The sequence below is a fragment of the Falco naumanni genome, chromosome 6 (genome assembly GCF_017639655.2).
Source record: "Falco naumanni isolate bFalNau1 chromosome 6, bFalNau1.pat, whole genome shotgun sequence".
In the NCBI taxonomy this organism is placed as follows: Eukaryota; Metazoa; Chordata; class Aves; order Falconiformes; family Falconidae; genus Falco; species Falco naumanni.
Genome location: NC_054059.1, coordinates 34,809,280 through 34,833,858, shown reverse-complemented (window position 1 = coordinate 34,833,858; position 24,579 = coordinate 34,809,280). Strand labels below are relative to the sequence as shown.

General features: G+C 41.0%; 1 protein-coding gene across 3 annotated transcripts in view; it reads left to right on the top strand.

The window, feature by feature from the left end:
• The first annotated feature begins 796 nt into the window (after nucleotides 1-796).
• Nucleotides 797-24,579, top strand: part of LDAH (lipid droplet associated hydrolase) — a 124,300-nt gene continuing 100,517 nt past the window's right edge. For 2 of the 3 annotated variants that reach the window (XM_040597517.1, XM_040597520.1), the window contains exons 1-2: nucleotides 797-974; nucleotides 17,571-17,726. In XM_040597517.1, coding sequence (XP_040453451.1) covers nucleotides 941-974; nucleotides 17,571-17,726 — 190 coding nt within the window. In that variant the 5' untranslated portion in view covers nucleotides 797-940. Of the gene's footprint in view, nucleotides 975-12,620; nucleotides 12,802-17,570; nucleotides 17,727-24,579 lie in introns of all 3 variants that reach the window. The other variant, XM_040597519.1, reaches the window with a different exon arrangement.

Here is a 24,579-nt window from a genome sequence, read left to right as displayed (position 1 = left end):
CAGCTCCTCCAGTGCTTTTCTTCAAAAAGCAGCATTTCAGCAGAGAAACCTCCCTAAGGTCCTCTTCCACAAGCAGGAGGTTTAGTTTTTTCGTTACAGCCTCACCTTCCCTGAGCTCCTTTCACACCTTATTTAGCAGGCATACAGACCCCATGGCAGGATCCTGGTGGGTCCAGAAAGGATTTACTGCGATATTTTATGTCTTTTGGAATTTGATGTGAAAAATACTTCTTTGGGGTGCCTGCTTTACCGCTCCAGTTATGCCTGGTGTCCAGGTGCCCACGTCCAGTTTCCTCATTTAGATGCAACTTCAAACACGTTGTAGGCGAGTCTGTGCTTTTGCCAACACTTCCTCTGCCTTTTTTAAGCACCCTGGCTTGTTTTGCTCTTTCAAGGCTATTTTTTTTTTCCTTTGCCAGAATTCCCAAAGAAACTGTGAAGTTTGGCCAAGCGTGACTACCAGAACCTGAAGGAAACCCCTAAGCCGTGCGTCTCGGGGGCACTCTGCTACTCTCGCCTCTCCCTAACGGGCGACAGCCAACGGGCGACTGGCGACGGCGCTCGCTCGGCGCCTCGCCTGGGGCTGGGGCTGCGGCGGCCCCGCTAGCCACTGGCCACAGCTCCGGCGGGAAGGGCCGCCCTGTCGCCCCAGGGGCCACGCCGCCAGGCAGGGCAGCGAGCCCCAGGGTGGCTGCCGCGGACCCGCCGCCCCTTCCCTCAGGGGGCTCGCACGGCCGCCGGCCTCGCGGGGCGGGGCGGGGCGGGGCGGGGCTGCCCTCAGCCCACCCCGCGCGGCCCAAGCGGAAGGAGCGGCCCGGCCCAGCCGCCGCCGCCTCCGCCTCCGCCTCCCGCTGCCGCGCTGCGCGGCCTCGCCGGCTGCTTCCGCCCGGTTTCGGCAGACGTCGCTGGCGCTGGGCGCTGCCTCGCCGCCGCCGCCGCGATGCTGGGTGTTGGGGAGCCTGCGAGGGGGGAAGGTACGTGTACGTGCCGCAGCGGCGCCGCGGTCTCTCCGCTCCCCGCCGCCTCGGGGCGCCGTGTGGGGCGGGGGCAGCGCGGGGAGGGGGGGGCGCTGCGCCCTCGCCAAGGGCGGGCGGGGGGCTGGGGTGGCGGGGCCGGCCGGGCCCTTCGCGGCAGCCGGGCGGGCCCTCCCTTCCCCTGCCCTGCCTGGCCCTGCCCGGCGGGCGGTGTCGGTCCGGCAGCGGTAAGGCGAGCGGCCGTGCGCCCGGGGCCTGGGCTGCCTAACGCCCGGGGCGGCCGTGCGCCGCGGCGGCGGGTTTATGGAGCTGTGCGCCCCTAAACAGTGTGGGTGATTTCTAGGGGTGAGGCTAAGGATGGGGTAGCACATCCCGTGCGGCAAGCAGTGCTTTGTACGTGCTGCCTTGACTTGTTTTCCCTTGGATTGGGAGGAGACTTGAGGAAGCAAGTCCTAAGCAGTGCCGCCTTTTCCAGGCGGTAACTGCAGTGATGCTACTTGTAACGTTTTTTCTATGTCAGTGCTTGTTCCTGTGAAGCATCTCTTGGAGCTGACCGACGCTCATTATTGAAGTGGCAAGTTATAAAATGGGTGGGAAGAAAAAGTCTGTGGCTTGAAGGGCCTATAAATGAGGAAAATAAGATTGTAAAGTCTTCGAAGTTAAAAGTGGGTTGAGATTTATAGGTGGCAGGAAGTCTGTGCCTTTTAATAGAAGACCCTAACTGGTTTGCGAAAGCAGAGTCCAGCAGGCATATACACCCTTCTTCAGGAACCCTCTGTCAGGTTTGCTGTTGGTACTGGTCCCAGAGCATCATCGTTGTTAGTGAATACAGGCTTGAAGGTAGCTGCTGCAAAAGAGCAGGAATGCATGCGCCAGGCAGGAGATGAGTGGCAGGCTCGGGAAGCGGTTTAAGTGCCAGTGTGGGAATGTATGGTTAAAGAAATTGAAGTAATGATGAAGCAGTGTTGAGGCATGGCAGTTGTCAAGCGCTTTCTTACTGGTAACTTTTTTGTTGCATTTGTAAAAATAATTAAATGGCTTCTTTTCTTGCAACTGAAGTATAATATTAAAACCTTCTCATCAGAAGACTTGAATGGCTTGAATGATGCAGGCTCTTACTTCATTTAAGCTGCAGGATACTCCTGGCCCTCTGGGACTTTATGATATCCAGTTAAGGTCTGAGAGTCCATCTGCATGGACCTGTTGCAGAATCTGGATATGAATTTGTTTTGTGTGTCTCTGAGAACAGAAGCCTTCAATTATTAATTAGGATTATTGCTGTTCCCTGTTTTCTTGTGGCGCTTGCTTATGATGTCAGTGAGGGAAGTGGTCACACATTTACAGAATTGGGTGAGCGACATTTAGTATTCACCATCATGGGATTGCTACAAAGATTGTATAGAAGCAATTTAAGACAGTGATTTTTTTCAAGAATCTTTGAAAGTACCCTAAGCAGATGCTCTTGAAAGAGGCAAGGACATAGGATTCTTCTTTATCTAGACCCACTGTGTAAGTATCCACTCAGCCTGCAACAAAGTGCAGCCCAAGAACTTTCTGGAACAGGTGTACCGAAGACTTCAAGTTTCACAGTCTTTTCCATCAACTTATCCTTGCCTTTAAGCCACGTGGAGATCTAGCGTTCACAATATCCAGCCTTAGGCAGTTCTGTGGGTCAATTGCCCATTAACTCAGGAGGCACCTGTGATGGTTTTAAACACACTTTCTGCTACTTCTGTTTGGTGTTTCCTATTTTTAAATTAGTAGAGTCACTGATGCTGTTTATCTGGTTCATGTGATTCACAAAGGCAATTACAATAAATTGTGTATGGGTAAAGGTAAAACAAAATTTCCAATATGACTGATGAGCCAAAGAACAGTAAATTTGACAGGATTTACTCTAAAGCTTCCTAATAGCACTGCTCTTATAGGTTTTTGTGGGGTTTTTTATTGATAGCTTTGATTTTTTTGAAATACATAGTTGCCATTATCATGATTTATTATCATGAGGGCACCTTGTCTGGGAGGAGGGGTGGCCCCCACTTTGGATGATATCTTGGTTCTATTTACCAAGTATTAGGAGTAGAATTTCAAGGTTTAAGCTTTAGTGGTGGTGTGCATGCATTGTACAGGCAGTGTGCATGCAGGATATGAAGTAGGCTTTGCTTATTTAAATTGAGCATGCTCTTAATACCAATATAACTATGTTTTTTCTGCTCTTGACAAACCACTGTGTAATACTGTGATTTTTCAGTGAAATATTTGATTAAATTTGATTCCAACGTGCACTTTGAGTGATAACATTTAGATGGCCAGTAAAGTTTGTAAACAGCTTACACCAGGGGAAGTAATTCTGATAAAAGAATATTCATAGTAGGAAACAAATGTATAACATGAAAGGTCTGAGCTTAACAGAATCTTGAGCTAGAAACAGATTCACGTTTTCATACCGAAATACTAGCCTGAGTACATAGTTGACTAGTGAAATGAGCAAGAACACTACTTATTTACCTGGCTAGGATTGCACAGCCACCTAATGCAGCTGCGCATTGTGTGGCAAGTGCCTTGTTATCATATGTTAGATAATCCTGATGCCAGAACAATGTCTAACCAGAGATGCTACAACTCCAGGTTTGGCAGGATTTCTTTCATCTGCATCCTCATTTCTTTCCTCAGTATCCTTGCTTCTTCCTGCTGCTGCCAGTAACCATGCTGTTTTTCTGGTTTTTTTCCTTTTTCTGTCTCACCTCCTGCTTCTGTTTAGGTCCTGTTCCTGTTGTCCTTTGTTTAGACAGATCCTTTACTCAAATTATTATTATTTTTTTTAAAATAAAAAAACACCTTTAATGATACAAACTTTTTGTGGAAATCCAACTCCCCAAATTTTACCTCTCAAAAAATTATTGCACTAAATGAAAATAAGTATCAGATATAACTGGATTATTTTTTGCACCAGTGATGAAGACAGGCTTTGTTATCTATGTATTTGTATGTAGTCATGTGTTGTCGGGGTTTGGCAGCATTATTTTGATGGGAGGAGCTGGATCCCTGTGCAAAATAGTGATGCCTCACAGATTACTCTTGTTTTGAGGAAGAAGCTATCAGTGTTTCCAACATGATGAATTGACTTGGATCCTTTTGCTACTAGACCTGTAGCCTGTATGTTAGAGCACTGGCATGTGCAGGGCTTCCTGCAGCACTGGTTCTGGGAGAAACATTTTGGCTGCTGCACTGCCTTGTCCAGCATGCCTGTTGAACCCTCTGTCCCATCCACCTGATCAGTAGAATGATGAATACCACCATTGCTTCTTACTGGGAAGGACTTGTACTCCAGACCTCATATTAATAGTACAGACAATTCTGTTACTGTAGTGACTCAGAAAGGGATCTAATACTCTCTGGTATCATTCTATGTAGTCTCTTGTATACGTCTCCTGTTCATTGATTCTTCTGTTCGATTTCACTTGTCCTTCGCACTGAGATGCATACAGTATATCTGTTTTCATGTCCCTGCTTACACTGCCTTCCTAGCCTGTGTACATTAGTAAATGAATATCAGAATATAGTAAAACCTGCAGTAAATATAAGGAGGATGTGGTAGAGAACTGAGTGGAGAGGAACCTAATGAATTTCAACAAAGGCAAGTATAGGGTCCTGCGACTGGGGAAGAACAGCCTCATGTACCAGCACAGGCTGGGGCTGATGTGCTGGAAGGCAGCTCTGCTGAGAAGGACCTGGGAGCCCTTGTGCACAGCAAGTTGCCCATGAGCCAGCGGTGTGCCCTGGGGGCCAGCAAGGCAAATGGCATCCTGGGGGGCATGAGGAGGAGTGTGGCCAGCGGGTCCAGGGAGGTGATCCTCCCCCTCTGCTCTGCCCTGGTGAGGCTGCATCTGGAGTGCTGTGTCCAGTGCTGGGCTCCTTAGTTTGAGAGACGGGGAACTGCTGGAGAGGGTCCAGTGGAGGGCTAAAAAGATGATGAGGGGGCTGGAGTATGTCCCTGATGAGGAAGGGCTGAGCGAGCTCAGCCTCTTTAGCCTGGAGAAGACTGAGAGGGGGCCTTATCAATGTCTACCAATATCTTAAGGGTGAGTGCCGAGAGGACGGGGCCAGGCTCTTTTCAGTGGTGCCCAGCGGCAGGACAAGGGGCAATGGGCACAGACTGCAGCACAGGCAGCTCTACCTGAATGTGAGGAAGAACTTCTTTCCCTTGAGGGTGACAGAGCTCTGGGACAGGCTGCCCAGAGAGGCTGTGGAGTCTCCTTCTCTGGAGGTACTCAAAACCTGCCTGGATGTGACTGCACAAGCTACTGTAGGTGAACCTGTTTTAGCAGAGGGTTAGACTAGGTGTTCTCCAGAGGTCCCTTCCAATCCTCACTGTTCTGCGATGCTACCTCAGACACAAACCTCAAACACTGGTTGAAAGATTACTAGAGGATGTTATGACTAGTAAGTTGGTCTACTGTAAGTAGACAGAATTTTGACTAATTCTTTTATGTCCTTGTTAGAAAGCAAGAAAACCAGCAGTAGCTAGAGAGCTAAGTTGAAAGTGAGATTAACAGTTGATGTACGAACACATGCAAATTGAAATAATAAAACGAGATGGAAAGAAAGTTTTGAATTCAGTGTGTATGTTATGCTAAGGGAGAACAACTAATGTGGAAATGTGGAAGAAACATATCAAAAGGGGTAGTTACGTAGGGAGATTCATTTTGAACAGCACAGCGAAGGATGGAGGAAGCCTAATCAAGGACAGCATGATGCTAATTGGATTGGTGTATGTTTGTGGGGTATTTTTGCTTTGATATCTGTTTCATGCTGGTATTCATTATGCTCTTTGAGCTTTGCCTTACTTAACAAGAATAAAGAAAGAATATTGCTTTCCATTGAGAGCACCATCTTATTCTCATAGGAGTAGAAAAAGTTATTTAACATAAGATGAAATATTAATTGCTTTTTACTGCTTTTGCTTGTTATTACTGCTGCTGAAAGATTGAAGTTTCTTGAAATGCTTAACTTTCATGTGCTGTGGTTTAAATGCATATATAGGTTACTGCTACTTCAAATTCTTGCATTTTTGTGTTTCATGGAATGCTGTACAGATTACCTGTATGACTTAAATGGCTGCCCAATGGAAATGCGAGGCTTGTAGTTTTGTGATGTAGGAGAAAAAATAAGAGTATAGAACATATGGTTTCAGAGCCAAATAGTTCTTTGACTTTTTTTCCTTTGGAAAGGTGCAAAGTTCTTGTTTTCCCTAAAGATAGCAGGAATCAAAGGGCAAAGAAACATCATCTGTGTTTCATGAGCAAGCATTTTTTCCAAACCCTTAGACCACAAGTAAACCTATTTGCATCTGCATGTTTTCTCTCCCTCAATACCATTTTTAGTTTCTTCTTGTGCATGTGTCCTTGATTATCTGTTCTTTCACTTTTTTTGCAGTGTATTCTGCTATTTCTCCTATTGAAGCAGTATCCTATTAAAGGTCATTGTCGTCTCTTTGCCCATGCAATTCACATACCTGTTCAATTTTTAAGATGTTCTGTTCTGGGTGGTGATACATGCTTGTAGGGGAATGAAGGCAGTGGGTTGATTGGCATTGATGGCATGCAGCTGTGGCCTTGCCTCAGAGGCAGTGGGTTGACATGGATGATGTGCAGCTGTAGCTCATTCCCACTAAGTGGTTAAATAGCCCGAGGATTGTGGGAGAGGGGGTCAGACAGAGGAGGAATAGTGTTGTCTGACCCCTGGAGGAAGGAGATACAGCACAGACAGTAGAATCTGACCAACAGTAAAACCTTGTTGCAGTCTACTAGTTCGCTTGTGCTGCAACACATGCTTAAGTTTGAAGGCCGCTAATCTTTCTTTCCTCTGTATCCAAAAAAGTGTGATGGGTTTTTGTTCATGAAGTATAACATTCCCACCTCTAACTTTGGTTTTAACCCGGTCTGTGATCATGGTGTTAACATCTCAGTTTTGCCCAGTGGCTCCCAAAATACTGGTGTTCAGCATCATCCACACTGAAATAACAATTAAAGAAATTGTATACTTTGTAGATTATACTGTATTTGTGACAATTTTCTCATGCTATCCATTCCAAATGGGGATTTATTTTCCTTTGATTTTCTAGTGTAGAATTCTTGCTTTTTGCTTGGTTTTCCTGCAGGCAGGTAGGAAAGTTTATTTACAAGATCCTTTTGACATGAGTCTGTTTTTTCTGTGAAATTTGCTGGTCCGAAGACACCTGGCATCGTTTTCTCCCTGGAAACCTTCTTTACCATTGTATTTCAGCCACAGCTTCCTATATTCTCTAACATAGATATTCTGTCGTTACTTGACTGAGGTTTTGCTAACATTTCAGTCTAATCTCAGAATATGTATTTAAAGTATGTTTATTATACGCACCTGTTATTTATGCCCACCACCTTCTGTTTATTCATCTGTGAGATTTCAGTTTTAAACTTCCCAAGATTTTCCTCTGGGTCCAATACTTCAATATTTGGAGGGAAAGCTGTCTTTCAAAGCTAATTCATTTGTCCAGTATTGCTCGATAGTGTGTGCAAATGAACAAAGTTTTCTTCCATTGGGAATAATCTGTTTCCCAAAATTCCATTTTCTGTTCTAGAAAATACACCATATTACACCAAATTAAACCATGCTATTTGTTTTCATGCAAATGAAGCCATCATTACTTCCTTCAGTGTGCTTGTTTCTTTAAGCAACAGATTTCTTGTTTGTTTCTTTTCAGGTCGTCAACATTATTAGCTTTATCTCAGCTTGCATATTAACTGGAAAATGTGGGAGTTGCTAGGAGTATGGCTACCACTTTCTTGTAATTTGTGGGATTCCCGACCTTGATAATACTTATGAAGTTAATTCAAGAAAAATCAAAACAAAACAAACTTGCACTCTTTTGGTCTCATTTTCATGTTGGTAGCTCTGAACAGTTCACCAACAGTTTGTGATGCTTTAGCTCTTTTGAAAAAGTGAAAATTACGATCTGGATGTGATTAAATAGATTGATAGGACATGATATGTAGGACCTCATCCACTGTATGCTGAAACGTGTTTGATAAAACATATTCCACTTTTAGAATGTCATGGTTTTTTTTCTTTTGAGTATATTTATACTTGCTGGTGTTACATGAAGCCTTGGGGAACCCTCAGCCATACCGGGGTAGCTTCTTGGGATTTGCTTATGCTTGCTCTGACTCCAGGGCTACATGTTTTTAACTGAGTGTTAAAGTTGCAATGACAAATGGAGGACCTTTTGATCTACCTAGTAACAAGGGACATGGACTCTGCTATTTGAGCACTGGGCAAGCATAACTGGGTGTTTGAGCTTTGCTAAAAGAGCATCAGCACAAACAAAAACTGGGTCTGTGATTGCCAAAGAAGAAAAAATTGACCAGACATAAAACTTAGCGTCTTGTTGCCAGAACTGCAATGAAACGTTGGATCTTCTTGCTGACTATGTTGAGCGCAGCAGACCGACAGCTGGTGCTTTCAAGCTTGGGACTGCTTTCATAGAGGTTGCCATTGTGCCCAGTTCCCTTGGAAGTCTTTCATTTGCTGTTTCATCCTCTTGACAGTAGTCTGGAAATAAAGACCAAGAGAGTGCTGCAGTAGTTATATTATGGTAATTAAGTAGAGCTCCATATTTATTTTTTTAGTCATTAGTACAGGCTGAAATTTTTAAAGCCAAAACTCCAAGAGATGTAGAGATTGGTTAAAAGTTATGGTGGGCCTTCCTAATAAATTTCCTTAGGGTTTTGGCCACTCTCTCTGTTGAATAATTTTGTACCAGACCAATACAGACATGTATTATTGTGGGAACTGAAAGCGTTTTCGGATTTCTTGATTCCTTACCCCCAAAACTCTTTAATGTTGTTCATACCACAGCAAAACACCTTCTTGGAACATCTGTTCCTGTTTTGAATCCACAAAATCTGGACCTTTCCAAGATAACACTTTTTTTTTATTGTTTGTGAGTCCTATGCTGCTTTGCTGAAAAGCTGTCTCAGTAGATGGTTGTATAATGCTTGGCACTGATAAGGAACCACTTGTCCAGTACAAAATTGATACCCAGAAGTTATTTTCCCTGCTTTCCTTCCACCAGGACAGTATGCGCTTTCCTGGTGATTGCTACAAGGTAACAAGTGGTAACAAAATCCAAATTTTGTGATGATGTTGTATATCCAGTTCTTAAAACTAGATTTCTTCCTACTTGGGTCTATACACAGTCCCCTGTGTGGTGTCTGTAAAAGGTTCGGAAAGGAAAACTGATTCAAGTTTCCATTCTGCATTTTAGGTTTTTATCATTGCAGCTCTAAGCATGAGTAAGCTGTACCCCATTTCCACACATTTCACAGATATTTTTGCACAGTCATTGGTGAAATTCTTCAAGCTCTTTTACTGCTTGAGGGAGGGGCATGGGGGGAATGACAGAGGAGCAAAACAAATTGAAAGTATCAGGTTGCTAAGTCATTAGGTGAAAATAAGGCCTCCTAGTTACTTCAGTTGTTTTAGACAAAAACATCTTGCTGCTCAGAACTGCCTTAGGTATGCATGTTTGGATTTTACTGTGTTATTTCATATGAATAGATTGCTTTGTTTGTGTCCATAGTGTTAACTTTTTAGCTTTGCTCATTTTTAAAAATAAAACCTAACAGTTTTTATTTACTAATTCAGAACTAGTGTGGAAGGGACTATAGCAGGTCCTTGCCATCATATGACTTTGACAGAGACCTGTACTGTAAAGTACAGTGAAGAAATGTTTCAGTTTTATGTACTTCTGGCTGCTGCTGCTTTTCGTATACACAATTGGTCAAGATTTGTGACTGATGGCACAAAAGCTTGCGAAGTCTTTGACCTGTGTTTGCTGTAGAAAATCTGGCATGCTCTGTTTGTCTGTAGTTTGTCCAGAGGAATCCTTGATGAGATCCAAGCACCCTGTGTTCCCCTCTTCTTCCCCTTGTTCATCTTTGCAGGTTTTCTACCAGATTGGTCAGTCTGTCCGTCCTGCTTCTTGTTCTTAGCTATGAGCATGCTAGTTCCAGTCTACAAATCAAAGAGCATATGTCGGGTCTGGATAATTCTCTTCTGGGGATAATGTTGCAAAAATTGTTAGAACCTTAGCATAGCAGGCTGCTAAAGGAATCTTGCTTTCTGTTTTTCCAGTTATTCTTTTGCATTGAATATTGCAATTTTGAGTATTGGTATTGAATTCAATCACATTGGCTCACCAGTCAGGTTAGCGTTATTTTTTTAAGCTGGTACAGCTAATCCATGGAATAAATCTCCTTCAGTATCATATATTTTTGGGGGGCTGACCTATTTTAGATTCTTTTTCTCTGACCTATGTACTTGGTTATTGTCATCCACTGTATTTATGAAGCCCTCTGCATTTGGTGAGGTACCAGAAAAATTGTCTGAGACCCTAGTTGCACCTCATGCTTTATCTTTTTCCAGTGTTTTAGGGCCACAACAACTCTAAACTGTTGATTTATAGAAAACTGGAGAAAATTTAGTCCATCCTTCTGTTCAGACCAAAATTATTTTGTCCAGCAGAGTCTTAAAACCCTTCACAAAAGAGGTTCCACTGCCTTCCTGGCAATCTTCCATTGCCTTCCTAGTAATTTTTTTTTAATGTCAGGACTGTCCCGGCAAAACTTGTGGCTTTTGCCTCTTGTTTTACGATCTGCTGTTGCAAAGAAAAGTTTGGTTGTGCTGTCTTTGCAGATCTCTTTCAAATAACTCAAGGTGCTATTTAATTACAGCTTGTCCTCTTGGCAGACTACAAAAGCACAGTTTGTGAAGCTTTTCCTTAGAGGTCATGTGCTCTAGGCTGCTCACCCTCTGGGTAGTCATCTACTTGACCCTCCCAAGTTTCCTTGTGTCCTTCTTGACCTTGTGGGGTGAACAAAACTGGGTCCAGTATTGCAGGTATGTATGTTCTCACTACTGCTGAATAGAAGAGTAACTTCCCTCAATCTTTTGGCAGCACTTCTTGAATTTATTTTGGTCTGATGCGTGTTTGCCTTACTGTGTGGAGAGTGCATTGTTGTCTTTCAGTTTGGCATCCATCGTGATAAACCTGTCTTTTTCAGCAGGGCTGTTACTCAGCCAGTTACTCTTGAGCTGCTTCTGAAGCATGATTTCTGCTCCTGGTGCAGACTTCTGTGCTCTCCACTGCTGAGCATCATAAGGGATTTGTTGGCCTAGTCCTTAAGGTTCTTAAGGAAACAACCCTCTGAATTGAAGCTCTGCTCTGGCTGTATCCACCATGCCAGACAATTTAGCATTGTTTGCATTTTTTGTCTCATCCAAGTTTCTGATGAAAATGTTGAGCATTATAGGCTCCAGTGCTGACCCAACATTACTTGACTTGTTTGACATTCAGATGACAGCTAGTAGTTGACTATCTCTTAAGCTTGTTCAGTTACTTTTCAAACGATGTGGGTCAGTTTATTCACCCTGTGTTTCCTTAGCCTGGAAAGGAGAATGCAGTGGGAGACAGTGCCAGATGTCTTAAAAAGGCAATGTGTATTGCATCTATGTCTCTTCCTTCCATCTTGTAGCCAGGTGTTTCATCATTGAAGGCAATCACATTGCTTGAGCATAATTTGCCATTGGGAAGCTGGTTTCCTGTTCTGGATTAACATCTTTTCCTTTATTTGATTAGAAGAAGATATGCTGCTGTGATTTTTTTTTTTTTTTCTTGAGGACTCAGCTGAGACAAATCAGCTTATAGTGCCTTGGGAGCTCCTCCTTACCTTTCTTGATTGAAAATGGCAGTGGTTTTAGGTACTCCACCCCCCCCCCCCCCCCCCCCCCCCCCCCCCCCCCCCCCGTCTCCACCCACCCGCCCCTGGCCTAGCCATCAAGAGCTCCCCTGGTTTAATGAGTCTTTATTAAGCAGCAACTTTGCAATTGCATCAACAAATCCTTTTGGCACTTTCTAGTTTATCTATTCCAGTCTCATGAATTTGCATACATCCAACTTCTGTAGGTCATCCCTAAGCTGTAGTCCAGCCCCTTTCTCAAATAGGACAAAGCAGGTGGGGTTGCTGAATGCATTGTCCACTCAAGCACTGAGTATCACCAAGGTTGGAGATTCTGTGGCCTCTCTGAGCAACTTATTTCATTACTTAAGTTTCCCCACACATACAAAGAGGATTATTATCTGTCACTGGAATTTCCTTTGTTGCAACTGTTGACTCTTGGTCCTAGTCCTTTGGACATAAATCACGTGATTCGGTGTTCATATAATCAAATGGATTCTCTCAAATATGTTGATGTCTTGCTTGTGCTGAGGAGTCCAAAACCGAACAGTGCCCTCCAGATGGAGTCTCTCCAATGCCAAGCACAGGCAGATAATGGTGTCCCAAAACTTGCTGGCTACTCCTGCTAACGTAGGCTGGTATACACTTGATGTTCATGGTTGCAAGGGCATGCTACTGACTCATTTCCAACTTGCTATCCAGTAGTGTCTTTTTTGCAAGGCCAGCTTCCTAGCCTTCAAGTCCCCAGCCTTAAGTTCTCAAGGTTGTTACAACACAGTAACCAATGTGTTGCTGCATTGGGTTACTGAACTTTAGGTGCAGGACTTCTCACTTGCCCTTGGATTTCATGTGGTTCCTGTTTTTCCAGCTTGTCAAGGTCCATTTGGATAGGAGCCCAGCCCACCAGTGTTTCAGTTGATGTCTTACTCCCCTCTGAAACTGGTATTATGCACGAACCATCTGAGAGTGTGTACTGTCCCATTGTCCAGGTTTTTAATGAAGACATTGAACAGTACTGGCCCAATACTGATCCTTGAAGGACATTGCTGGTAAGTTAGCGGGGTTTTTTGTGTTCTGGTTTTTGTGTGTGAATGTTTGGGTTTTTTCTTTTTCCATTTTCCTTTTTTCCCCCCTAAGAGCACTTTATAGTCCCCTTAGTCCACATCTCACCAGTTTAAGAATAAGAATACTATGGGAGATGCTGTAAAAAGCCTTGCTGGAGAAGTGAAGCTAAACAGCAGTTAGTGTTCTCACCTCATCCACTGAGCCATTCATCTAATCGGAGAAGGCAGTGAGGTTATTCAAGCATGATGTGCCCTCACTAGATCCATGCAAGGTGTGCTCCAGGTTGCTTTCATGTGCTTGGGTACAACTTTGCAGGGGATTTTCTGTGGTGTAGACTTCTGAGAACTGAGATGAGGCTGACTGGCCTTGCACACTTCATCTTGAACACAGTTCACGATGGTTGCCTTTTTGTGGTTTTCAGGCGCTTCTCCCCTCAGTTACTGTGACATACCAAAAAGGACAGAGAGTGACCTCACAGTAACCCTGCATGGGCACCGTGGGATGTATTTCTTACGGCTTTGTGGAATATCATATGTTAAATCTGCTTCAGTGATCCTTTCTCACTGTTTCATGCAGCTTACCTTTTTCCTTTGATTACCATTGCATCTCTTGCTTCAGCATCATTTTTTCAGATCAGGTACACCGACCTGTTTGTCCTGTCCTGTGACTGGGTATTTTGTAGGCCAGGTATCAGTCAGCTTACTCTGGTTACATTATGTGGTGCTAGACTGAGTTTGTCTTTCATTAAACACTGTTTTGGATGCAGATCACAGATTTTGTTATTCCCAAGTTATCTTTCAAATAAATGTCAAGTCCAAGTAGTAGTGTAGGATGGAGCCATTAATATGCTGTAAGGACAGTTGTGTAAATAATTAAGCACAATGTGTGTAAAGGAAACAGGTTTACTGTCAGCATTTTACTTTGGAGTCAGTTGAATCAAAGATGGATATGAAGAGATCTAGTCATATGGCAGAAGTAATCTGCTGTTTGTGGCTAACAATTTCCAAATATTCTTATCTGAAACAATGACAGGTAGGTGGAGTGCGTATCAGTAGTAAGACACCTAAATACACATTTTGGTTTGTAAGTGCAAGTGTACATCTAAGTTCTCATTGTAGGCTTTGCTAGCTGGGGGATGGTTTGTCTCATCCTGAGGTAGAAACCTAGTGGCTGTTCCCATGGTTCTTCACTGATCAGTCCATATACTGTCATGCAGATCTTTGCATCTTGCAATTTGCTTTCGGGCAGACACCTACATTAAGGGTGTGTTAATCTAGTGCTAAAGCCCTACCCTTTAAGTCAAAGCAGATTTATGTATCCTAGCAGAAGTTTTGTTACTAGATTAAGTACTGTTGACAGAAGCTGTCTTTCTTGTAGTGTTTTTCCATGTATGTTTAGAGAGTTTATGGGCAGGAGCTGGAGAGAAGAAAGAAAATATTGCATTGGGATGCAGTTAGTCCTCATTTCCTACATAGTTACATCTTTCTTTCGCTCAATTATTTTCCTCTGTGATGACTACTATGAAACTCCCACCAGTCAGGTTTGTGGTTATGTCCTCTCAGCTTTCTTAAAGCTGCGGTGCAAACTGTGCCCTCTCTGCCAGCTGCCTAAGCTGGAAGGAGTCTAATCTCTCAAGACCTCTGTCCGTTAAATGTGTTTTGAAATCGATAGGTTGTTTTAAGAGATTTCTAGGGGAAACAGGCAATTCATGCCAAAGATAGATGCCTATAATGGAGATACTGTTCTTCAAAGCTTCATTTCTGAAGAGGAAAGGAGATCCAGAGGGTATTTTTGGGTACTGCTGATTTAATCTTAAAACAGGTCCGAGTAATATACTAGGAATTTATCTGTCTTCTCTCTGGTTTTCTATTCAATCGATTTCTGTAACTAAAGGGCATAAAGTTACACATTAAAATCCTAAAAATAAATAAACAAAAATCCCTCAGATATTATGTAGAGTTAATCCTAGGAAACCTTTTGGGATTGTCTCAGGTGGGCAGTTTTTCAGAAAACCTTTTCTCTAGTGTGTGGTCTTGTTTTAGGTACTGCAGCAGTGTGCATACTAGAAATTAGAAGTGAAGTTAAAAACTGGACCAAAGCTACTGCAAGAGTCTGTGTGAACCTGAAAAGCCTGCCATTCCAGTCCAAAACATATTGCTGAGCTGCTTTTTTATTGTTGCTTGCTTTATGACCTTATGTTGCAAATGCTATTTGAGAGTGAAGAGTTGTCAGTGGGATTTCCGTTTGGAGATGTCCAGTGAAATCAATTCAAAATGAAACTTTACAACTGATTTTAAAGTTTATGATCAGAAATTTTGTATAAAATCTACTTTCTTGGATAAGGACTTGTAACTTTTGCTTTTTGGATTGTAAACACCTCAGAAAAGGGATGACAAGGCTAATGTTTAGTTGCTGATGTAACTGGAACCACTTTGAATAGTGTAGCAATAAAAGCAGGAATAATGCATTTAAAAATACACCTTATTATAGTTCAACAAAATTATTTTTTGTTGTTCAACAAAATATGCCTCAATTACTTATGTTCCAGCCACTCTAAGTTAAAGATGACAACTTGGTGAATAATGAAGTAGTAAAGATGTCTCCTTTGGCATTAAATGAACTTTTTTTATTTGGGGGGGAGAGGGGAAGTTGGGGGGGGGAGGGGGGGGCAGAGGGAAGTTTCATCCAGAGACTTGTGCTGTAGTTTAAAGTATTAAGCAACGCTTCTTCCTTCCCTTCAGTAGCATTTTCTGTTTGTATTCTACTCATTTTTTTCATGGTGGTACTTGTTAATTCAAAATAAAACATATCTCTTCTGCATTGCCTGTTGTTTAACTTAACCTTTCAAAATTTCAGATTAAAACTGGGGGAAGTAAGGAAATGTTGCTTCTACAAGTGTACTTTTTAAATGTAGTCAGGTGTCATTATGTACAGTTTCATTTGGATCAGTACCTTTGAAATTGTGTAACACTGAGAATCTTCTGGTGACAGTGAAGGTAATGCCTTCCACCTCATGGTCCTGCAAAGTTTGTAGATCGTAGGTGTCAGTTTACACACCTAAAATGTCACAAACTGACTAGGAAATAGAATTTGGATACTTGTACACAAAAATGAATGGCCCTTTTTCACTAAGCAAAAACATTTGAAAGGCCTAATGTTATCCTTAACTAGATATTTTTGATGTTTTAAAGGTCATGGTGGTATGCAGCAATATCCAGTTTCATTGTAATGGGTTTTTTGTTGTTGTATCTTCTTTGACCATAGTCTCATTTTGTTTGAATTTATCCTAATTCCATGTGCTGATGGATTACTGCTATATAAGTTATATATGAAATAGTGGCTTTTGAACTCAAGAAGGATCATCAGCTGAAGTAGCATTAAAGGTGGCTGTACTTTTGTCTGTTAATTTCAAAATGAAGCTTACCAAAAAGTTTTCCTGCACTGGCTGCGTGTGAAGTCTTTGAGAGTTCCTTTTGGGAATTGCTAGCCTATAATCTTGGGATTTTTTTGTGTACTTTCTAATTACAATTTTTTCATTGTATATACTAGGTAGAGACACTAAAGTCTGATATTTTAGGTTATTTATTAAACTTAATCTTTGGGGTTTTTTTTCCTGGTGTGTGAATTGAATTACAATGTAATTAGATTGGATACAGTTAAATTGGACAGCCTTTCCCATTATACCTAGTCATGTATTGGATAAAGAATGCATAGTCATTCCTGTAATAATTCAACAAATTTTTCAAGTCTAAGCCATAGCTGTTGCTTCAGAAGCCTGAAATGTGGTTCTTAAAAGACTAGAAATACTCTGTAGAGCTGAAATAGCCCTTGATGTTGACACAGACAGCTTTGTGGACTGATCTCTGTTCTAAGTGATGCTCGTGTGTGGTACTATTCCAACAAGGCAGGCTTCCTGTCCTGCATTTGGTAACTGCACTTGTTGTTGCAAATGGTAGAATGGTTATTTTGGCAGATGCTTGTCTATGTTGTTGTTCATCTTGATGACATTCTAATTCATAAGTAGTCACTTGATGAAGTAGCTTTTTTACTGAAGGAAACATATGGGAGTTTGGTCAATCAGCCAGTTCCAGCATGATAGCCTAATAATGTTTCCATATGTGATAAATACATGAGCTGATGAACATGCCTTTATTTGGCAGCATAGTTTTATTTTCCATCACTGCATGCAGGTAACCAGGTAATCTAAAAAAATTTACAAAGGTGAATGTAAATATTTGCCTGAATTCATCAAAACTTGATTAACTTTGACAAAGCCTCCTTTAATCCTTTCAAAATTTCTGGAGAACTGAGTGATGCTCTGCTCCCATAGTTAAAGCACACAGAACTTGCAAAGACATCCATGCAGTCGTTCTGTTTGGTGTTTTTTCTTTTGTTTGCCTTCAAGTAGGTTTCAGCTGAACCTTTTCAGTGGGTGATATGAGTAAGAAATTATAATTATATTTTTTTTTTACTTTAAGGTAGAGTAGATCTTACTGTGTAATTCATCACTATATATTCCTGTGGCAGAAACTGAAAGAAGCTTTCTTTAATATAATAGTAACATGCATCAATTACTATCACCTATTCAAACATCAAATACTGAATTGGGCCTCTGTTTACTGGAGATGACAGCTGTTTGGGGAAACTAGTTTGGGTTTGTTTGCAGTTAGTCTATGGGAAGGTATAAAAGCAAAGAGCCAGTTATGTAAATATTTGCTGATCTGTTACAATAGTATCTTATTCTGTCTAACAGCAAACAAGAGGTCAGCAGAAGAGCCAATCCCATTACATGAAGAATTCATCTACTGTTGTGGAGCTGCTACCCATGTCTTAAAGTGTGGGCCTTGGAAAGACCTCTCGAAAGATGAAAGCAAAAATCTACCCAGGCTCTTATTCATGATTATTCCCGGTAAGGGTCATCTTTTGTTTAACTCTAGAAGTGCAGTGATTGGAAAGGTTATGTTCAATTTCAGGTCTCACTAGGTACGTGGTAGAATTTGATCTGTGCATATGGCAAAAAAATCAGTAGTATTTCAGTGATGAAATTTCTTTGTTATATTTGATTACTACTGTTATCTATAGTTGTAACTGTGCAGTAAGGTAAAACAGAAATTAGGATGTCTCACTTAGTTACTCTGTGGTGGTGGTTTGCTGACAACATTACAGGTAGTTTTTGGTTTTTTCCATTGCTCTCCTTCTGTTTATTTCTTGCACATTGAAGTACTGTATTGTCAGCTGTGTGCCAACTGAAAGATGGAAGTTACAGTATTTGAGGGAAAATTCTGTATCCGGTAGGTTTTTAAAGTTGAGTGTGCTATTTTTAATAGTAAATTATTTTTACGTTAGAATGCATTGAATAGTTCTCAGTTATATTTAAATCTGTTCATCCTAAAATGAAAGGTATAGATTTTCATTTACCATATGTTAACATTAACAGATAAGTCCTAAATTCATCTGAATTCATTAAAGTCTGATAGTGAGCTGTAGGAATTTGGACAATAGCAGAAGTAGAGCTTGAGCCCACTCACTTTCACTGCCTTAAGAGTTTGCAGATTTTTTTTTAATGCTTCCTACTATCTGAATGTCTTGAAGACTATTGTTACTTCCCCAAGAATTAGTGGTGTAAATAATGAGGCTTCTGATTATCCACATCTTTGGTTTACTGTTTCTGTAAGAGTATATACTCTGTTGTTGTTTATGGGCCAGCATGCAGGTTGGACCTTAGCAGTGAAAGAGCGCAGGTTCCTTCTTGCAGTATTTTTGCAAGGTTTTAGAAGCCCTGTGGAATATTTTATGTTAGTTTCTTGGGGCACAATGATTTTATGCCCTTGCCTCCTGGAGTTGAATAGTGTAGCTTGTAACTCAGTGGCAGTAAAGTTTAAATTCTTCCCTTAACTGAAAAGAAGAAATAAGCTTCCTATGATTATATCTTGTTACTGTTTCATGGGAACAACTTTTTAAGCCAGATACTGCATAGTGTAACTCTTCTTAGTAAAAGACTGACTGTAGGTACCCAGATTCTCAAACAGTTTGCCAGAGGTGCAAGCCTGATTTGATGCTTTTCAGTTGCAGCTTTCTTCCAGTTAAGGCATTTCTGGAAGGCTTAAGTGAACAGCTAAGTTAAGTGTTTATTTCCCCCCAAGTTCCAGAGCTTTCATCTGTCTTCAGGTTGTGATACCCTTGTGTTTGGGTTGCTAGTAGAGCCTATAACTAGGGTAAATCTGTAAAGCTAAGAGCACAAATGTTGAACATTAGCGTCCAAGGCAAGGTACCTCTGCAAGACATGTAAGCTAATTCTGCTCAAAATATTTTCTGGGCTGTGTATTCATCACAGGAAACTTTGTCATGCAAGAAAATACAGTGACAGTGGCAGGGCTACAGGGAGCTTATTTCCTGCTGAACAACTCTGTGAAGACTTCTTAATAACATCTTACTTTAACTAGATAGGTATCCAGAAATAGACATCAGTGAAATGTTCAGAGTGCTTCTATCGTGGTTGGCAAGCTTTTGTGAGGAACTGATTTATGGTTTTTCTCTTATTTCAGAATTATGTTGGTAACAAACTGGAAGCTGTCTTAATAAGGAAACAATTGAAAAACGCAGCAACCACAATAATGCTGTCTTCATTTTAGATATCCAAATTCAGTAGTGAATCAAGTTACCCAAGCTCCTTGCTATAGCTGGCAGGGAGCTGACTAGGACCTGGCATAACGTAATGCAGTTTTGCTTCTCATAAATCAGATGTTTTTTTCTTACTGGTATATACCTTGTTTTTAGCCTTCAAGGGAGTTTCTGTCTGCCAACACAAAAAACACGGCTTTAGGAGAAATCCGGACATTTGGGTCATCTGGCAACATGTTCGTGTACCTAAAGAGTTAGGATTAGCATTCCCTTCATGCTTTCGTAACTTTCCAAGTAATGAAAAGTGGAGTCCTTGTGGAATCCAGCAATTTTCACACTTGAAAGGCACGTATCCCTAGTTGAGATTCTTTACGGAATGAAATAAAGAGGGGCAAAGGGATGCTTGGTACAAGTCAAGGAAAAAAAACATCCAGACAGGGCAGCTCGCTGTCAGAAAGAAGAGTCTCTGAAAGTGGTTAGTCCTACTGCATGTGATACATTGGTCTGCATATTGAACTGCTCTGGTACGTACTGTTCCAGTCTTAATGAATTTCATGCATATGATTTTGTTTATATGTAATCAAAAAAAATGAGGTTGAAGGTGGGTATAGAGGAGAAAGATGATAAAATTCTCAGTTTGTGCTGGAATCAAATCGTTGCAAGAGATTTGAGAGAAAGTCCTGTGTACTTATTCTCTTTCTGTTTTTTTAGTCAGATTTCTTCATAACTAGGAGGGTTTCTTTCTGGTCTGACTTTATTATTATTTTTTTTATTTTTTTAAAAAAAAAAAAGGAGGGAGAGGGAGGAAGCTGACTCCAAAACATTCTTCTACTCTGAAATCAGTGGCAGAATTCCCATTGACTTTAAATGAGGCAGGATTCTGCCTCCTGAGGACTGGTAGCTCACTGTGCTTGAAGTAGTTGGAATACAGAACATGCAGCAGAGTTCAATCTCATTTAACTACAACAAGCTGGTGGTTTTATTGATGGCAGTCTGTGTAAACTTATAATTTTAATAATGTTTTACTATATTAGTTGAAATGTTTAATTCACTTTTTTGTTCCGTAACATTTTTTTCCCTGTGTAAGCAAAACCTCTGTATAGGAATAATAATGTGTTTACTGTGTGAAAGGCCCAGTATTTCCTTAGTCTAGAATATATGCATATACTTGTTTGCCTTTCTTAACATGAATTCTTTTCTGTTAAAATCGATGAGTTTTACTCATAAGAGTAAAATTAAATGTGTACAGTTGAAGGATCAGTTCCATGGTTTTCTGGAAATGTAGGTGTTGGGGAAAGGACAGGAATTACTTTTCCTCTTGTGTCATAAAGGTCTGTTTACCCTTTTGCAATGTTTGTTTAGTGTAAAATTAACAGTGAAGTATAAAATCTACTGCAGCAACATTTAACATTGCTTGGGTTCATTGAAACCCAGGATCCACCAAGTGTTACAGAATATTCTTTACTATTTTAAGAGTATCTGTCTATTTGTGTCTGTGTATTTATGAAAACATTTAACTTTGTAAATAAATACAGTACAAACTTTAAAACCACCGTGCTGTTTAGCTCATGAAGTTTCACTGTTCATCAAGTTTGTCTTGCATTTCATTGCAGGACTGCATTGCAATACCTTCATTCCAGGCTTCGTAATTTTTGTTATAATTTCTGTAAACTAGGCAATTTTGTTATTTGCAACCTTGTACTTAAAAAGCTTAAGTTCACAGTCAGTAATATATAATGTAAATAACACTTGTTGTGGTAAAGCATGCTACACAAGTTTCATTAATGTGCAGAAATAATTTCAGAATTCTGTTCTTTGGCATGCATGCAGAGTATTGCCTACACTTGCCAAGTTTCTTGATCTGCCTGCTTGCAGTTGGAGTGCTCCTGGGTTATTGGATCATCTTATTGTTTTACCAGTTCATGAAGTGAATTGGTGATGTTTAAGGCCTATGAGAACTTAAGCAGACACTTTTTTTTAATTACAAAGTTTTAATACCCTGAGCCAGTCCTCTGAGTTGGAGCATTGCTTGTGGTGTTCTGCACAACAGTAAGTGAGGGCTTGAATTCTGATCTTCTAGGAGCAGTAACATGTACTTGCATCAAGACTGTTGTTACTTGAAGACTACTTAGCTGTTTGTCAGCAGTGAAAACAGTGCAAACAATTTGCCTGGATTATGACAGATCTTTAAGGTATTCTCCCTTGAAGTGAGACTTCCTCTTAAAGTCTTTGAAGTTCTATTTTTGACTGTAATGTAGAGACTCTGAAAAGGTTTCAATAAATTATGAGGCTTTGTCTTCATCTGATGTTTTGATATTTAACAATCATCCCCCTCAATTTGCATAAGAAAAGTTACATCAGGAATCACCATGTAATAATACTACACACTAAGACTAATTGTATAACCCTGAACCTTGGTTCCTTTGTTTTGGGTTTTGTTGGTTTTTGTTGTTTTTTTTTTGGGGGGGGGGGGGCATGGCGTGGTTGGCTCCCACTAAAACGGTGGGGGTTTTTTAAGCTGTTAATCATTTACTTAGCTCAGCAGTTGCTGGAATTAGTAGCTCTTCAGAGGTCTACTGTCACCATGAGACGAAGGGGTTTGCGTAATAATAAAAGAATCTATTTCCTCATTCTACCAGCTGTGTAAAGCTTGTTTATTCCAATTGTCTTCAGTTTGGTTTTAGAATGTGCTTTGATTTATGTGATTAAATGTCCTTGTTGGTACATAATCTGTGTGTTTGTCTACATCAAGTATTTGTCCACAAGAACTGCATTGGCTCTAGTAAAGACATAGTGTTGGCAGATTAAGTTGCAGCATGGAGCTTCTGGCAACCTTGGCCAGAATGTAATCCAGAGACCTGTATGTGACTCTTGGTACTCAATGTGTAATTAAATCAATTTAAAAAAAGACAGATCAGAACTGTTTTATGTGAGGCAAAATCTGATTTTGGTGTAGAGACCACTGAGCTACTCAAGGAAGGTACTTCCATCCTCTCAGAAACTACTTTTTAAGTGGGCAGCCAGTATCTCCTCCCCCAGGGCACAGCGCTGTTCACCATTTGCCTTTGGAATACAACTGGAGGAAGGGGAATGCTGCTGGCAATAGACAGCCAGGTGAAGAGGAAAGATGACCTTTTACCTCCTGAGCAAGGGGACTTCTGGGTTATGTTCTGCTCCATACAGTTTGTGCTCACAGTCACTGAATGAGCTTCAGCAACCATTCTATAAACAGTCAAGAACCTGTTCCTTCTGAATCTATTAGACAGTAAAAGCTGCATTTTTCCTCCTTTGGGTTTTGTGGTTTGGGTTTTTTTTGACTGATTAGTGTCAGCGCATCAGTAGTAGGAAAAAATGTTTGTCCAACCTCACCTCATCTTTACCTCTGTAGTTTTGTCACTATCAGCCTGGTTATGAGAGCTCTCCTGTGGTTTGGTTTGATTGTGTTTTGGTTTTGGTGGGTTTTTTTGTTTGGTTGGTTTTTGGTTTAGTTTTGGGAGGGGTGTATGTTTGTGGTTTTTGTAGGGTCAGGCTAGGTCCACGTCACCTCATTCAGAAAGGCACTCTAAGGTTCAATTCCATCCAGCCTAATATTAAACACCTAATTAAGATGCTAAAGTAAGGAGCGTAAGTTCCGGGGTACTTTGTATAATCAGTAACTAGGGATGAGCACTACCATGAGCGTGTTTGCCTACTGAGAGGTTAGGTTGCCCTGAGATGTTGTGAAGTCTGTGGAGATAATCAAAGCTTGACTGGGTGCATACCTGGGCAACCTGCCCTAGCTGACCTTGCATGAGCACAGGGTGGGCTGGGAGATAGATCTCTGGAGATCCCTTCTGCCCCAGGGATGGGGCAGCCAGGCGCCTTGTCCAGGTGTGGATTCTGATCTGGATTGATTTTGTGGTGCCTTCAAAAGGTAGTAAAGATAAGTACGTGGATAATCTTATATAAGTATTTGATTAGAAATGGCTACTCTTGAAAGCTATAATTTAAGGTACCTTCTCCTTGCCTTTACAGCCATACTGAATAGTATGTGCCTTATCACTGGAATTGGGTTTGTTGAGTGTTGGGAACCAAACAGAATTAAAAATTGGTAAGGAATAAAGAATGGTACTTAAACGTGGCATGGAAAGACTATGCCAGAAGAGGGAGCTGTTTTAAAGAGTAGGAAAAAATATAGTGTTTTTTTGAAAGTTTACTGCTGTAATAGCCAGCTATACCATTTACCAGCAGACTTGAAGCTCTCATCTGAATGCATAGGTAAGCACTGACTGTTTCTCTACTGTATGTGTATCACAAAAAGTTAGTAGTTTTTATAAGATTGTTCATGTGACTGTGATTCATCAGTTACATTGGTTGTTGAGGATCATAAAAATGTCTTGTACTTGCTTTAGGAGGACTGAAATACAGGAAGTCCACCCAGAATGTAGAGACTATAAGGATTAGAGTGCTGGGGCTTCCGTTCCCAGCCTTTCCACTGGGTTACTTTTCAATAGATGGCTAGTAGTCCTTGCAAATTGTATACCAAACAATATAAATTTTGCAAATTTGATGATCAATCACCTGTGTCTCTAAGCTAGCATTGTGACAATCAGCTAATACTAAGTAAATAAATGAACAATAAAAGCACAGCTGCATGGAGTGAGACATCAAATACTTCCTCTCCTGGAATGTTTAAGTCATTGACCAACTCAATGGGCAACTCCACTCTTACTGATTGTGTGGATTTCTTGTACCAGGACGTATATCATCTTGTGATGTACAGCAGTAAATATCCAAAGGACATTAAGGAAAAATAACTAATCATACTTAAGTACATCAGGTCTTTGTTAAAGGAATCGTTCATTTAACTTTGGATTCTGATGGTTTGAGTTAAGTAATGTTTTCAGATGCAATGAGAATTTTTAGAAGAAAGCCATAGAGTAACTGCATTGGTGCTAATGTTGAAATAAGCTATACAGGACTCCTGTTTACACACTAACTTGCACTTCATTTTGCCTAATTCTGTATCACATAGTTTTGATGACCTAAAGCTGAGGCAGAAAAGCTGTTTCCTGTGTGAATGTGTATTTACTGTCATATTAACACTGTGCTTTATGTATTTATCTTTGTTTACCTCTACTAGTGTAAGATATAAGAAGTTG